This window comes from Triticum urartu, chromosome 3A, assembly GCF_056163025.1.
Source record: "Triticum urartu cultivar PI428250 chromosome 3A, HENAU_Tu73, whole genome shotgun sequence".
Classification (NCBI taxonomy): Eukaryota; Viridiplantae; Streptophyta; class Magnoliopsida; order Poales; family Poaceae; genus Triticum; species Triticum urartu.
Window position 1 is genome coordinate 77,178,012 of NC_141875.1, and position 15,611 is coordinate 77,193,622.

General features: G+C 44.4%; 3 protein-coding genes across 5 annotated transcripts; 1 reads left to right on the forward strand and 2 right to left on the reverse strand.

Moving 5' to 3' along the window:
- Window positions 1-7,765: 7,765 nt before the first annotated feature.
- LOC125542953 (FACT complex subunit SSRP1-like) lies at window positions 7,766-12,041 on the reverse strand. 3 transcript variants are annotated; one of them, XM_087546438.1, is made up of 11 exons: window positions 11,694-12,041; window positions 10,734-10,807; window positions 10,541-10,649; window positions 10,368-10,454; window positions 10,144-10,236; window positions 8,963-9,160; window positions 8,725-8,876; window positions 8,584-8,632; window positions 8,384-8,485; window positions 8,133-8,276; window positions 7,766-8,020 (listed from the first exon to the last, which is right to left on the reverse strand). In XM_087546438.1, exons 1-7 carry the CDS (start codon window positions 12,039-12,041, stop codon window positions 8,817-8,819), a joined length of 969 nt encoding a protein of 322 aa, XP_087402564.1. In that variant the 3' UTR covers window positions 7,766-8,020; window positions 8,133-8,276; window positions 8,384-8,485; window positions 8,584-8,632; window positions 8,725-8,816. The 3 variants fall into 3 exon arrangements, with proteins under 3 accessions (XP_087402564.1, XP_087402565.1, XP_087402563.1); XM_087546439.1 differs by having other exon boundaries at window positions 7,766-8,268; XM_087546437.1 differs by having other exon boundaries at window positions 7,766-8,276.
- Window positions 12,006-14,402, forward strand: LOC125542951 (uncharacterized). The gene is made up of 4 exons (XM_048706179.2): window positions 12,006-12,281; window positions 12,539-12,682; window positions 13,288-13,496; window positions 14,061-14,402. The coding sequence occupies exons 1-4, from the start codon at window positions 12,040-12,042 to the stop codon at window positions 14,204-14,206; spliced, it is 741 nt and encodes a 246-aa protein (XP_048562136.1). The 5' UTR covers window positions 12,006-12,039; the 3' UTR covers window positions 14,207-14,402.
- A 73-nt stretch (window positions 14,403-14,475) lies between these two features.
- Window positions 14,476-15,381, reverse strand: LOC125542952 (uncharacterized). Its single transcript, XM_048706180.2, has 2 exons — window positions 14,915-15,381; window positions 14,476-14,817 (listed from the first exon to the last, which is right to left on the reverse strand). Exons 1-2 carry the CDS (start codon window positions 15,248-15,250, stop codon window positions 14,590-14,592), a joined length of 564 nt encoding a protein of 187 aa, XP_048562137.1. The 5' UTR covers window positions 15,251-15,381; the 3' UTR covers window positions 14,476-14,589.
- Window positions 15,382-15,611: the final 230 nt, after the last annotated feature.

The window sequence follows — 15,611 nt, forward strand, 5'->3', positions numbered from 1 at the left end:
AATCAAAATGGGTTAGTCCATGATCACACATGCTCACATAGGCATGGACATAGGCACCTGCACTAGTTTTCGTTCATTTTTTATTTATTTTATATATTCCCAAAACCTGATTGAATTAAAAAAATTAAAATTTCCACCATAAATTTGGACATATTCTTAAAAATATTGCGTAATTGTCAAAAAAATGTTGATTGCATTAAAAAAACTGCTCATGACAATTGAAAGATGTTCACGAGTTCAAGAAAATGTATGTGGCATCTTTGAAAAAAAATTATACGATGTAAAAACAGTATAATTAAAAAATGTATGATATTTAAAGAAAAAAAGTTGTGGAATTTTCGAAACATGTTACACAATGTAAATAAAATGCTGAAGTAATTCAAAAAAATATCCTAACATTCAGAAAAATTAACATGATATTTAAAAAAATCTTCACCCGTTCCCAAAAAAGAGTTTGTGAATTTTTCTAAAATGTTAATACAATGTACAAAAAAGTTCATGTTGATTAAAAAAATGTTGTGTGACATTAATAAAAGTTCAATGTAGATTTGAAAAAAATAACTTGTATTCATAAAAAAATCTAAAGCATGTCTTTGAGAAAAGTTTAACGTGTATAAAAAATGCTACATGTGTTTAAGAAAATTGTACAACGTGTACTGAAAAATAGACATATGTTGAAAAAGATGAAAATAAAAAGGAAAACTAAAAAATAAAAATAAAAGGATAAAACGAAGAAAACTATAAAGAAACACAAAAAAAAATTGGCAAGAAAAAAAATAAAAAAACCAAGACAGGAAACACGCATAATAAAAGAATAAAAGAAAACGGAAGAAAACGGCTCCCGCGGAACCCGAATTGCTCCTAGGGTGAGACGGAAGCAGGAAATAACTCCCATGACGCTTGCAGCCGCCTGCTTGTGGGCCGGCCCATGTGGCAAGGGCTCGATCGCTTCACCGTTCGCCTCGTCTGGTCGCTCGCTCAAGCTGTTTGATCCAGAAATCAGTAATTGAGGTGTATTCGTTGCAAAGAACACTCCAATTTCCTTGGTTGCGATAAGTGGCGCATATACAGCCGCCACTTGTCGCAACCTGAGAATTTTCCCTTTTTTCATCGATTCATTTATTTAAAACGTTTTATCTATTAAATCGTGCGTCCAAATCTCGAACCGCTTTTACCGTTAGATTCCTCGCGTCGAGATCTTCAAAACTAGATCCCATATTGATAGGTTTCATAAATTTTTTAAAAAACATGCATTTTGAAAAAAAGATCATCTAATTTTAAAAATCATCAATTTTGAAGAAAAAACAGTAATTTAAAAAAGAACATGCATTATTAAAGTAAACAAAAAAAGGACAAGAAAAAAAGAAAAAGAACAAACCAAACTGAAGAAAAAAACAAAGTACATGTTCGTAAGAGGGTGAGTGGCCTTGTGGTTGCTGCACTTCCCTTCGAACGATGTGATCGGTAGTTCGATCCCATCGCCAGCCAGCACCTTTTTGGGAGTTTAAACGGGAAAAATAATATAACAAAAATGGGACAGCCGAGAGCGAAGCAGGGGTTGTGCGCCCGTTTGCAGTTTATACTGAAACGCGAAATAGGAATTGCCTACTGCGTGTGGTTTAATATAAAATTCAGTTTTGCTAAAGCACATCTAGATGTGCCATAAGTATTGCACATCTAAGTCCATATCATTGATCTTATGTTGAGATTCGTGTGGATATTTTCTTTTCTTTTTTACACCCAAACTAGTAGTGGGCCATTGTACGGGAAATAATTCAAGAAATGATGCGGGGACATCTTGTTCAGTTAAATAGAGCACCTATGCTGCATAGATTAAGCATACAGATCCTTCAACCCACTTTAGTAGAGGGGTGTACAATTTCTTTACACCCATTAGTGAGTAAGGGTTTCAATGCAGACTTTGATGGAGATCAAATGGTTGTTCATCTATCTTTATCTTGGAAGCTCTGGCAGAAGGCCGTTTACTTATGTTTTCTCGTATGAATCTCTAATCTCCCGCTATTGGGATCTTGTTTGTGTATCAACCCATGACTTGCTTATCGGGCTTTATGTATTAACAACGTGTATGTTACCTCGCTTTTTCCGGGCGTTGAGCGTGGAACATGAGTATTTTTGTTGGATGGGAGAGCTAATCCATTTTGCTAAGGCTCAGCAACCCATCGCTCTAAAAGAAAGATAAAAGTGCACATTTCAACCTCAAACTGATCACTTGGTTCAGATACAATCTTCAACTTCGAAACCGGATAAAATACACCCTCGGCTTACCACAAGGTTTTCAAAAACACAACCCAGGTCTCGGTTTGGACCAAGTAAACTGGATTTGATTAGAGTCAATGCTAGCTGGGCGCTGACTGGGCATGCCAAGTAGGGGTTGAATTTGTATTTTTGTTGTAATTTTTAGTTGGGTTGTCAAAAAAAGTGAAACTTTCCCAGACTGATCATCATATTGGTGTTCATTTTAGAGAGATTTTTCATTTTTTTTCTACACTTTTGTTTGGTTCCAAATTTTGGTTGAAAATGAAAAATCGATGAATCTCTCAATCCTCTCAATCTAAAGCCGATTTTTCATTTTTAGCCAAAAAAATTGACCCAAAAAAAGTGTCCAGAAATTTATGATTTTTTACACAACGGCAACCGTATTGTTTCTAGTAATCTCGTAAATTGTCATCAAATTTGGAGTAGAGATTTATAGATTTTTTAATTTTTAGTTAAATTTTGGCCAAAATTGTTTAAAAATCTCAAAAATAAAAACTAATATGACTATCATTCAGGGAAATTTAATTGCTTTTGACCAACCGATTAGTGTAGTGTGTACTTGCACGATCGAATATCAGCATGTGTTTATTTCTGTCAATGCCATGCTATTGATTTATTCTTTGATTAAACTAATCAAAAATTGCCTATTTACTCAACATCATATAGACATTTCCAATTATTCCATAACAAAAGAAAGGTTAACTAAGGTGTAAGCCATACCATTTTAGTCGATGCAAACATGCATGAATACGACAAAGTAATGATCTATGCATTGATCTAACTAAGATGGCATATTTAAACACTTAACTATGAGCTAGGATTACTTAGTTATTTTTTCTTAGTTGTTAGTTAGGCATGTAATTAATGGTGAAAAATTGATGAAAATGACACTAAGTAGTTAACTAAAAATATGTGTTTACTTGCAGTGTGGGTTATTTTTGTCAAGTGCCATAGCAAAAATGGGGCATTTTAGCAATTGCAATGTAGATGGGGCATATTGGCCGAGGCAGAGCAAAATGTGGGGCAAATGATCAATTGACTCCTCCAGGTACATCATTTTCGCCAAGTGTAGCTCCACAGGAAACAGAGTCAAACCATCTCTCGCGTTCAATTAGTCTGCCTCTGAGGCAAAAGGGTCTTTCGGTCTCTTCCACAGCAGGTTCTGAATATTCAACACTTTACCCCCTGAAGATCCTTGAACTGTATTGTTCAATCTCTCAGATAACACGAGATTAGGCCTAGCACCAAAGAAATCCAGGTACATCTATTAAACACCACCGAATTCCTAAGTTCCAGACCCCCATAAAATTGCAGATGTAATCACACTCAAATGCAGGAATCTTTTTTCACAAAGCCATAGCTTCGCAACAGACTCAAAATTATGGATAGAAATATCAAACATATTTTCTAACCCGACCCAAATATTTTCTACAGCAATATTTCTCGCGTATTTCAGCCTGAATGTTAGGTTGCTTCGCTTCGTATGCTAGACCGAGACAGAGGGCGAGTATGAGGCCTTGTACAATGCAAGGTGCTTAGAAAAATAAACCAGGCTTTTTCTAAGTGCCTGTGCTTATTTGTATAGGGTAGATGCTTAATTAGTCGTCTCTTCTTTAGAAATAGGCACCGCCGCTTTAAAAATACCCGGTTCATTTATCTAATCATCTCCCTAAGCATCTTGCATTATAGAAGACCTGAGCGCGCAATCATATTTGCACCATGTTGCACTCTCAAAAAAAAAAAACTCGCTCGGAAAGGATCCAGCTGAGCAACGGGATTTCGTGCGAATTCACCAAGGCAAATTTGCACCCTAACCACTGGATGTTACGGATCGTCATGAGGACATGAGAATACGGGCAGCAAAAAATTTTGGGATCGGCGCAGGAGACGAGAGTTTGGTAGGGATTCAGAGGGGAGAGGAGGAGAGGTTAGGCGAGAGCAGAGAGAACAGGGGGAGGTTCAAATCACTTCTCACTCCATTATTCGGAGAGTTATTACACACGCACTCATATATGGCCACTCCTGTACGGGCCACGCACACACGGCACCATACCACAGACACTCTACCTGATCGATAAACTAAGACAGGGCGGCCATGTCGTAGTTCATGTGGATGTGGATCGTACCACAGGACAAGCTTCTCCATGAGGAGAGTTAATTGCAAAAAACCATGATATTTGGGGCATCGATTGCAGAAAACCACCTAGTCCTTAATTTTGTGCAAAAATCACCGCGTTTCTAGTAAACTTTTTGCAAATTGCACTGATCAGATGATTTGTCTCATTTAACCACTTTCTGACAAGTGGGGCCAAATTATAAGAGTAATTTTTTTACACACACCCCCCTTGATCTAAAAATAAAAAGCAATCAACTCCTGCCCCGATCCAATCCCGTGGTCTCTCATCCCCGACCTCGCGTTGACCACGGCCGGTGCTCGCCGCGCAAGTGGACGGTCACAAACCATCGCGGCCATGGCCTCCCTACTCCGTCCCACCTATCCATCCTCACTGCACAGCCCCTGGTGGACGTGGTGCCGGTCCTTCTTGGCTTGACCGGTGGTGGACGGCAGCGGCTCGGGCGGAGGGCCGGACGAGGTGCCGGTGAGGGCAACGCCTTCCGCCCCGCCATGGCCGTAGGCTTTCCCTGCTGCCGCCGCCCACCACGCTTCGAGCCGGAACGATAGCCAACCACGCCAGCCCGACCGGCTCACGTCGCAACCGCCGGAAGCCCACCGTCGGCCCCGCCTCTCCTCATCTCTGCGCCGCGCCTCGCCGGAGCGGAAGGGTCACGGCGCGCAGGAGCTCGTCCTCGCCGGAGTTCGAAGCTGTTGAGCAGTCCGTCCGGGTCGCAGGTCCCCGCAGTGGTGTTGCTGCTGCCCACAGGCACGGCGGCCTCGTCCTCGACGTCCCGCTGCGCGGCGTCCTGGTGCAGCACGACGGCCTCGTCGGCGGCGGCCTAGAGAAACACGACGGCCTCGTCCGTGGTATCCTGGTGCAGCACAGCGGCCTCGTCCGCGGTGTCCAGCGCACGGCGGCCTTATCCACGACTTCTTGGAGCAGCACGACGCCCTCGTCCGCGGCCGCCCGGAGCAGCACGCGGCCTCGTTCACGGCGTCCTGCTGCACGGCAGCCCGGAGCAGCACCGGCGGGGAGCTGCGGTGCCGAGCAGTAGCACACAGCAGCGCGCGGGGCGGATCACTCGCCGAGCGTCGAAGCTCCCGCGACACAACCAGGGAGGAGGGAGGCCACCCCGCCCACGAGCAAGGCCAGGGAGGAGGGAGGCCGTCCCGCCGGAGGCCGCCTCGCTGTGGCCAGCCACCACCCCAGAGGAGGAAGGCGACGGGGGTGGGAGGGGGCTGATTGCTTTTTCATTTTTTGAATAAGGGTGTCTTTGTGAAATCCAGGGAGGTGTATGTCAATCTTTTATCAAATCATCTCCTTGCAATCCGGTCCCATTTGTCAGAAAGTGATCAATCAGGCTAAATCATCTGATCAGTGCAATTTACAAAAAGTTTACTAGAAACGCGATGATTTTTGTATAAAATTAAGGACTAGATGGTTTTCTGCAATCAATGCCTCAAATATGGTGATTTTTTGCAATTAACTCTCATGAGGAGCACGGCGTGGAGCTGGACAGCCCGCCGGGTAGGCCTTCTGGCAGTACGCTGGCACGCCTTGATTGCCGGGCGTCGAACAGGTGGCCATGCTCGTCTCCTACTCTACCAACGACCACGCCATGGTCGTGGGCGAGGCGTGGCTGCTGGTAGAGTGGAAGAGAAGCGAGGCCGCCTTTGGTGGAGAGTACCGTGCAGGCGCAGCTGCTCGGCCACTCTGACCGGAAGCCAGTGCTCCGACGAAAGCACCTGGCCACACCGCCGCTCCTCGAAGCGTGGCACGCCACGACCACTGTGGCAGCCATGACTATACCCAGACTCCCAGAGCTCTGCCTTCTTGCTTTGCAGTTCAGGAATGGGGATGGTGAGATGAAAATGCGAGTGGGACGGGGCACGTATATACAGGCGGTTCAATCATTGGTCTCACTGGACACAGGGGGAAATGATGAGTATTTGCAGCCGTAGGTACGAAACCATGGCGATCAAGCGTGACCGTAGCGGTCTCTCAAGGAAGGAAAGAGATCGCGATGCACCGTGGGAGAGATACGAAAGGACTGCTCCTTTGAGTCGTAGGTAGGGGTGGAAAGTGGTAGCGGATAATTCGAAATGTCCAATATTCATATTCGAGAAAATGCCTATTCGTATCCGAAACATCCGTATCCGAACCAAAATGAAAATGAAAATTGTCCGTATCCGAATTTATTAAACAAATACAAAATAAAATATGGTAGGAGATTTTGACACAAATATGGATATGGAAGTGGATATATCCGTATCCGAATAAGATTATGGGAGGTATTTTTTAAAATTCTAGCCCCAATATTCCAATTATCCAACATAAAAGCCAAATAAATGGTCAAATTTTACTCTTTATATGATTAAACTTATAAATTATTATGCATTACAATAGTATTTATTCATAAACCTATTTATCATTGACTTATTGTATGTCACAAATTGATTATTTTAGGTCACATAGCTATCGACTAATTTACTTAAGCAATATGTTGATATTATTCGTATCCGTTCCGAATCAAGAAAATATCTGATGTGTATCCGTATTCAAATAATATCCAAGCCGCATCCGTATTTGAGAACATCCGTATTCAGATCCGTATCCATTTTGAAATATGAAAATGGAAGTGGTAAGAAACACTATCTAATCCGCATCCGATCCGTTTCGACCCCTAGTCGTAGGCCACGCATGAAATCACTGAAGCAACCGTCTACGTACGTCCCCGTTGCAAAGAAGGAAAGAGATCGCGGTGCATCGTTTGGAAGATAAGAAACGACGGCTCCTTTCCAGCGCCGTAGGCCACGGCCGCGCATATGAAGCCAGCGAAGCTGTACCTCTAAGAAAAACGGGTCCACGGCTCGTTCCTAACCGTAGCGATTTCTACGTACGCACTGTACGTCCCATCGGGCCGGCGAGAAGGTTACATTATATATCACCGGCCACGGATGAAACGAGCCAACACCACCGGGGAGATTAATTGTCTCGCTTGTATACTGCTGCTTCTGCTTGGTAACTCGACTGCGAGGTTAATTACAGTTACAGGCGAGCTGGTTCACGGCCGCCTTGGTCGCCGAGTACACCGAACACCAGGTACAGGTGAGGCGTTCACCACCTTGCCGTCGTGCGCGAGCTGGGGGGCGTCTGAAGAAGCTCTGCTCGACATTGTCGACTCCTTGACGAGGACGCCCAGCACTCCAGCTTGCCGCCCTGCTCAGCGCTGGCCATGGCCGTGGCCACGAGTTGCTCGGTTGCTCCCAGTCGCCGCGCACGGGCACATAGTGCAACAGCGCGTCTAAATAAACTCCCAAACAATCATAGTTTTATTAGTATTCTTCGAGCTGGTGGACAAATTTTCAGTCATATGGCCAATACTTTGATTTCACGAAACTCCTTTCCTGTAGTGCTGTTGTACAATAATAATGATGTTCTGTTCCATAGCTGAAATGGGAATGGCATATGCCATAATCCAATCTCACTCAGATATACCATACTTATATGACAACTAACAATCTTATGTTTCATTGTGAAAGTAAATAAAATCTGAAAGGTGCTTTGTTGTAATTGTTCCGCCTACTGTTTAGTTTCGAGCATGATACTGAATCCCCCCCTCTCATCTGCTCTTGGTTACAAAAAAACATATCGGAAAATCAATGATCAGCTCCAGTGCAAGCTGGGATGCATGATTTCAAAGGCCAAACTCTGCGTCAGTGACCAACAGACATATACCTCCATCGTGCCCAGAGGACAAGAGCCTAGTGTGACTCGTCATCGGACGCGGAACCCTCGCCAGCTCATCCTGTGCCAACGGTACGTCGCGTGTTTCTTCTTCCACTTCCTTTTCTTCGAACCTCCGTCGCCACTACTGGCTCCCTTCTCGGGTGATTTATAGAAAGGAAAAGAGAAACAATGAGCAAGAGATCATTGGCATAGTAGCTTAACATTTAAGGCTTACGAGAGCAAGCAATAAATATAATTACCTCCTTTTCACCCCCACTTTCACTAGATTCTGATTCGTCCCCGCTAGAATCATCATCAGTAGAAGATCCTCCGCCACCCATAAAGGAACCAAAATCTTCATCCTGGCGTGAAGCAATGAACAACACAAGTATATGGAGGGACTTAATAACAAGATTAAAATGTCAGCATCAAGCAAACATGCCAACACGAGGCAATCTACCTCATCACTTTGCTCGTCCCCAAGGTTCATTGTTTTCAACTGCTTTCCACTGCAAATTTCCCATATAAAAATGAAGATACTCATAGCGCTTAAGTATATATATAGAAAGAAGGATGTTGAAGCCAACAGACGGGCACATACTTGATGAAGTTGAAAAGGTTAAAGTATTCATTCCTTTGAATATTTCTGAAGATATGCTCTTGGCCATTTTTTCGCTTGACAAGGAGGTCCAACTAGCAATCTGATTTACCGGCGCCCTCACGGCGGTAACTTCCAAACCCAACAAACTCAACCTACATCAAATAGTAGTAAATGATATATCATTTCAGCAATGCACGGAGGGACGGTATCAATTTCTAGCATAAGGAAAAACTAATACCTCTTCATAAAGGATGAGCATAGGGGGCTCTGGCAGAAAGAAGAAACCTTTTTCAAGTGGATACAGCAGTCCATGTTCAGATTTCAGAGATGTTTTAACTGCATATTCACCTTGGCAAGTTCTGTAAGAACCCGGCCTTGTGACTTTGGCACCAGATAGGCCACAAAGGACTTTGGTGAATACCTCATGTATTGGACCCTAAGGATGAATCGAACCCTTGTGTAAGTTAGTTGATTTAACACAATAGGATTTACCAGACCCAAGGAACTGTCAGTAGAGAGGAATAAGTTAAGTAAGAATTACAAACTAGTTCAAAAGGGCAAGCGCCAGTTTTATAACAGAACCTCGTACAGTGTACAGGTTCAGACTTGAGAGTAACAGAATTATTTGGTTATAAGCCTTCCCATAAATATCCACCAAATTTACCCTTTCCTGTAATGGGGTAGTCGGTAGAGGCATACTACCTCCTTTCCGGTTTAAAAGGCCCACGTGTATGCCTAGATAGATAATCTCACCAACGTAAGATGGGTTATAGATCACAAAAATTTCACCATTAGAAACTTCAAATGTTATATTTTCTAATGGTATAACTTTTGTGACAAACAATTTAAATTACAGTGCTTGAATTGTCGATCTTGGGAACACGTAGGCCTTCTATATAGGAAAGGAGGGAGTATTTGGGAATAAATGAGTATTATCCATCTCAAAAACCATGTGGTGTTCTTTTGAAAACGAATGAAATTGTTTGGCCTAACTTAAGCTTCTTGTTCAAATCCAATTCAAGTTTGATAAAAGGTTGAATGTGATTATTAACAAACCACAAAAGGGGGATTCAATTTTCTAACAGAAAAAAGTCATTGGTGGCTCGAAGAATCTCTTTGTATCTCGACCATACAGAACACTCCTGGTGGAGTTTTCTGTACTAACAAACTTGTCTCTGCACATTGCCATGTATTCCCTCGGTTCCAAATTATAAGATGTTCTAACTTTTTTCTGATTCAGATGTATATAGACGCATTTTAGTGTGTTTGTTCACGCATCTCAGCCCGTATGCAGTCCTTATTGAAATATCTAAAACATCATATAATAGATAACAGAGGGAATATATTTTATGATTTCAACATGATATTCGGTTCCATTTTGAGCACATCAACATAAGTACTAACAAGCAAAATGTTCACCATATAAGATTCCTCCAACTTATCTTTGTATTTTCCGGCCAGAAGATCTCTGCTTAAATTCAAATCTGTTTCGACTATTACCTCTGTCATAAACTGTCAAAGAATAAGGGAAAGAGTTAAACAATTGCTATATTGTCCAGCAAAACAAACACTGTAACCAAGTTGCCAAATCAAAAATTACATATAACACCTAAACATTACGAGCAAATTTTGCCGCACATAACCTGAATGACAATGTGAGGGTACAATGTTCTGCCTTTACGGATTGGCGGATCAAGAGTGACAACCGCAAAGGTATGGGGACTGTTTGGCTGGAAAGCACAACCATGCAATCGAATTATTTACATATCTAGGATCAACCAATACAATATCACAATAATTACAGTACACACATAACCTTTGGTAAAACAAAAAGGCGAATGATGCTGCTATATTGGATTTTAATATCATCAGCTTGTCCATGGAGTCGCAGAAATGAAAGATGAAGCTCAACAGTACGTCGTCCTCTGCATAGCCAAAGACTTGTTAACTTTGGGGGGAGAGGTAAACAAAAAGAAGATGGTATAACATGAATGGTCCATATTTCCAACCTTGGTATGATAATAGCTATTTCTTCATAGGTGTCAACTGCGGCTTCAGAAGAATATTTCAATATTGTCTCCCACTACAAAAAGGGAAAATAAAAATTTAGAAGACATCACCGTAGTTAGAATAAATTCAATGCGCTGCATGTTTCATGGCATGTCACCTGGGCTGAAGAGAGAATCTCATCTCCAACAAACGGATAACTACCTTAGCCATGAAGATGACAAGAATGTTTAATGTTGTTCCGAGGTGACCCTCTCAGAGTAGTTACAGACTTACAGTAGTATTGTTATTACTATCATGCTTGTTGGCACTGTCAGAGTAGTTTGGTCTAGTCAATATATCAGTCTCTAATGACTGTTCAACTTTATTCCCCTTCCGAATTTGTCCAGGAGAATTGCTATTACTCCCTGTCCGCCACAACCAGAACGCAAAGGGAGGAGTACCTGCGTACAACATCCCCTCCTTCCATGGTCGGGGCGGCCGGCTCAGGGCTGGGAGGAGGTGGCAACAGGCGATGGCGCGGCTTTGCTAGATCCGTTACTCTAAAAAATTCATTCTCAATATTCCATCCAATCTGATCTTGAACAATCATGTGCAAGCCATCTTTTAGTCAGAATATTTTTCTAGAATACGCACAAGCGCGCATATCATATACTCTCTCTGTAACTAAATATAAGACGTTTTTGCAGTTTAATTTGAACTGCAAAAATGTCTTATATTACCTTGATGAACCATAGAAAATCAGTCTTTACTCGTTCCATTGATTACAGTCATGGTGTATTTCCTAACAGTTATATACAGTTAGTGTCACACTTTTTCTCCACAACCAAACACTACCCCACTACATTTCCTCCCAGTCCGTCCGCTGCGGCAGCCGCACCGCGAAGAACCCTAACCTCCAACCCCACACACATTGACACGTCACACATTGCATCGAGCAAATCGGAGGAGGAGGAGCTCACCGTGCCGTCGTGGCGTCGTTGGCGAGATGGCCGACCGTCATCTCCGCCGCCCCGAAGACGATCTCGCCGCTCCTCCTCGGTTTTGGTTTCGCGATCAGAGAGCCGGCCGCGCCGCAGTGACACTCGATATGTCTCGTCCAGCGAAAAGCCTCTGTCTGAATGACCAGCGGGCCCAGCCTGCCCGGGACACGCGGGTCCGTCCGCTCCGATCCCACGCGCGACGGCGTCCATCGCGAGTGCGTGGGGCCCACCTGTCAGCCGAGCCCTCCCATTCTCCCCGTTCCCCTTCCGCTTCTCCTCCTGTCCCGATCTCTCTCTCGCTCGCTCGCTCCTTCGAGGCTCGGCCATGGCGGACTACCACTTCGTGTACAAGGACGTGGAGGGGGCGACGACGCAGTGGGACGACATCCAGCGCAAGCTCGGGAACCTGCCCGAGAAGCCGGCGCCCTTCAAGCCGGCGCCCTTCGCCCCCAGGGCCGACGCCGACGAGCAGCCCAGGTCCAAGGAGTGGCTCGACGCGCGCGACCCCGACGAGCTCGAGGAGCTCGAGGACGACCTCGACGACGACCGCTTCCTCGAGCAGTACAGGTAACGCCCGCTCTCTGTTCCCCTCGGCCTCGATCTGGTCTCCCGCGCGTCTGGCGATCCATGAGATGTGTCCCACTAGTGCTTTTCGTGATTGATTTGACCCGAATTGCACAGTAGGATGGGGGTAATTCGTGTGATTTCCGTAGAAGTCTGGTCTGTTTCAGTTATTTTTGATCCACTTGGGAGAAGTCTCATTCTGATCCATGCAGCCAAAAATACATGTCCACGAATTTTTTGATGTTGTGGTGTGCTTACAGGAGGATGAGGCTTGCAGAGCTCAAGGAGGCAGCAAAAACTGCGAGATTCGGCACAATACAGCCCATCACAGGCTCTGATTTTGTGCGTGAGGTTTCGCAGGCTCCACCGGACGTCTGGGTTGTGGTCTTCCTCTACAAGGATGCGTAAGGCGAAATCCATCCAGTTTACAATATGATGATCTTCTTGTGTCAGAAACTACACCAAGAAACAGCTAATTTTTTTATGGGCGTGTAGAACTTTATTCGTGACTAACTATCTAACTATACATATTTGGTCGTGTTGATTAGAAGTAGGAAAAATAACTATGGCAGCTTGAAAATGAGTACTGTCCACTATGGTTCTTGGAATCTTTTTATCCAGAGATTCAATTGTGTTGAAACAGTGTTCTGGCACACAAAAAAATCCACTACCATGTCAAACCAGATAAACAAGATAACTTAGCTTAGCAAACCATACCACACCACACCACACCACGATATTTTTCCACTTCTTTTCTACTTCGATTTACTCCACATGCTCTCCACTTTTCATAATTCCTTTACTCATATTTTGATTTATACTCATTTTGACTGGAAATTGTAGGATTTTAGGCCATTATGCCCTGTGCTTCTATAAAACATTTGCAGTGCTTCTGTTTTATATACTGTTTAACTGCTTCCTAAAGGTGCTCATAATACATAAATGACTTTAGGAAGAAATTCTATCTCGAGCTGTTCATTGTCTGAGACTTCTATGGATCTTATTGCAGGATACCAGAATGTGGGCTGCTTGAGACTTGCCTGGAGGAACTGGCGACAAAATATGCAGAAACCAAGTTTGTTAAAATTATTTCCACGGACTGTATTCCCAACTACCCAGACAGGAATGTTCCTACAATACTGGTGTACAACAACAGTGCTGTCAAAGGGACTTATGTTGGTCTACAGAAGTTCGGTGGAAAGAAATGCACACCTGAATGTAAGAAATACCACACAATCAGTTTTCATTATCTTAGTTCAAGTTCTCTTTTTGTGAGGTTAGTTCAAGTTACTCTTCTTTATTTAGTTGGTTGGACAAAAACATTGTTAGTATACACTAGTGAACAGTTTGTGTGTATGGCTGCTTAAAGTTGCAATTAGCCAGTCGCAGGATACAATACACAAGTTCTGTGGATATTACAATCTAGATGCCTTAACATATAATCTTTGACCTTAGGATGAGGTCTTTTTCTTTTCGTACTAAGAGGAAAACATGTTCATTACGACAGGCATGTCTACAGTGGATATATGGTCCTAATGTATGGCAAAAGAGAGAAAAAAAATGAGGGAACAAATTTTTAGATGAGTGCCTAACACAGTGACATACCTAGTTCACAGTTATGCTGCTGTTACCACTAAACTGAGTGTGTCGTGTGAATAAGAAACGACAAAGGATTTTTCTTCATCATTTAAATTGCACCGACCGATGTGAGCACACGGAATCTTTAAGTGTCACAGACGGTCTTCCACTCTTTATGCTAAACTTTCATTCTGTTTATTTCAGCTGTTGCATTGGCGCTTTGCCACTCAGACCCAGTACTGAATGATGGGCAAGGTGGTAACAATGTCATGGAAGGCGTTCGCAGGAAGTTCATAGAAAAGGTTGTCTCCGAGCTTGAAACGCGAGAAGGCGAAGATGATAGCGACTAAAACTTACTCCTTTCTGCTAGTTTTGGTTTGGTTCAGTGATAACATTTGGATCCACGGATAGTCTTGGCTTTCCTGATCTTATTTGGTTGTCTGTGTGTGAAAAATCTGAAAGCTGTTTTGAGGAGGTTCTGTATAAACTTTGTTTCAGTAACTTATGTGATACACGTGGTGGTAATGTATCTTTGTGTTCTGGTTCTGAGAGATGATTATGGAATATGGAACTTGCATACTCAAATGGAAAATTTCTTCAGCGGAGATGATTATTTGCGTTGAAGCAAACTGCGCACACATTTATTCTGGAATTTTGTCTCCATTGCACATAATTTCTGAAGAGAAAAGAGATAACAGGAGCTTCTTCTTGATAGGAGTACAAAGGAGGGCTATTACATTACAGTAGCTCGGCTCCATGGAGGAGGAGCTTGTGGCCGCATCCTGAGACGGACGAAGACGATGACCGCGCTGGCGAGGATCCACGGCGAGAAGAGGGCGTTGACTACGCTCGACGACAGTAGCGACTCAGGCACCCCGTTGAAAGCCACCACCGCCATCACCGCCGGCACCAGCAGGCCGGTGGCGATCATCAACACAGGCTTGGTCCACGACACCTGCACCTGCGCGACGAGGAAAATCCAGTCCGTCAAGCCCTTCTGCGAAATCCCCACACCGCGGGGTGCGAAACGCAAAACGGGCAGGGATCAGCTCCTTTACCTTGGGCTCGCCGTCGAGGGCGATGGCGGCGCCGTCGCGGAAGGGCACGGCGGAGTCGCCGGTCGCCGGGTCTGGCCGGATCCGGAGGCCGCGGCGGGAGACCCCGGGCTTGAAGGCGAAGAGGGCGCGGAGCCCGTGCTCTGCCTGGATGCCGCGCACGTCGAGGCGGTCGCGGCGAGGACCCCTCAGGCCCGACCGGAAGACCTTGGGCGGGCCGGCGCCCCGCCGGTACAGACTCACCTCCACCGACGGGTCGCCGGGGCTCGCGGCTGGCTCGAGTAGCGGAGTGGTCAGCGACTCCTCCGCGGACGCGGCGACCACCTCGTCGTCGGCCATGGGCGTCTGCCTCGGATCCCGGTGCTTGGTTTGGCGTCGGTGCGCAGTGAACTGGTGATGCTACAGTGTCTATGGCTACTCTACACTAGTACAGTAGTACTCCCGGTGCTGGAGGAGCACTACCTATGTAGTTAACTTTGCAAAAATTTAAGCAATTTGATACGGAGAGAGTAAACCACGTGAAAGCGTAGACGACAAATTTTGAAAGCGTGAAATGTAAGCTCACATTAATAATCAGCCAAAATTAAAACACGCTGCAGTCACTCTAGGTAGAAACTCTGCTTGCTCTTGTCTTAGAGTAAGTCCAGCAGCACGCCCAAACCATCCCTCAACGCTATTTTAGGGGAAAAGAGCAAAAAAA

Coding starts and splice junctions, on each gene's coding strand:
- LOC125542951 (XM_048706179.2), top strand. CDS start 12,040: ATGGCGGACTACCACTTCGTGTACAAGGACGTGGAGGGGGCGACGACG. Junction 12,683..13,287: donor GTCTTCCTCTACAAGGATGC/GTAAGGCGAAAT, acceptor ATCTTATTGCAG/GATACCAGAATGTGGGCTGC. Junction 13,497..14,060: donor AAAGAAATGCACACCTGAAT/GTAAGAAATACC, acceptor TGTTTATTTCAG/CTGTTGCATTGGCGCTTTGC.
- LOC125542953 (XM_087546439.1), bottom strand. CDS start 12,041: ATGGCCGAGCCTCGAAGGAGCGAGCGAGCGAGAGAGAGATCGGGACAG. Junction 10,808..11,693: donor AACGACGCCACGACGGCACG/GTGAGCTCCTCC, acceptor CCCTTTTTGTAG/TGGGAGACAATATTGAAATA. Junction 9,161..10,143: donor AGTTGGAGGAATCTTATATG/GTGAACATTTTG, acceptor ATTCATCCTTAG/GGTCCAATACATGAGGTATT.
- LOC125542952 (XM_048706180.2), bottom strand. CDS start 15,250: ATGGCCGACGACGAGGTGGTCGCCGCGTCCGCGGAGGAGTCGCTGACC. Junction 14,818..14,914: donor CCCTCGACGGCGAGCCCAAG/GTAAAGGAGCTG, acceptor CTCGTCGCGCAG/GTGCAGGTGTCGTGGACCAA.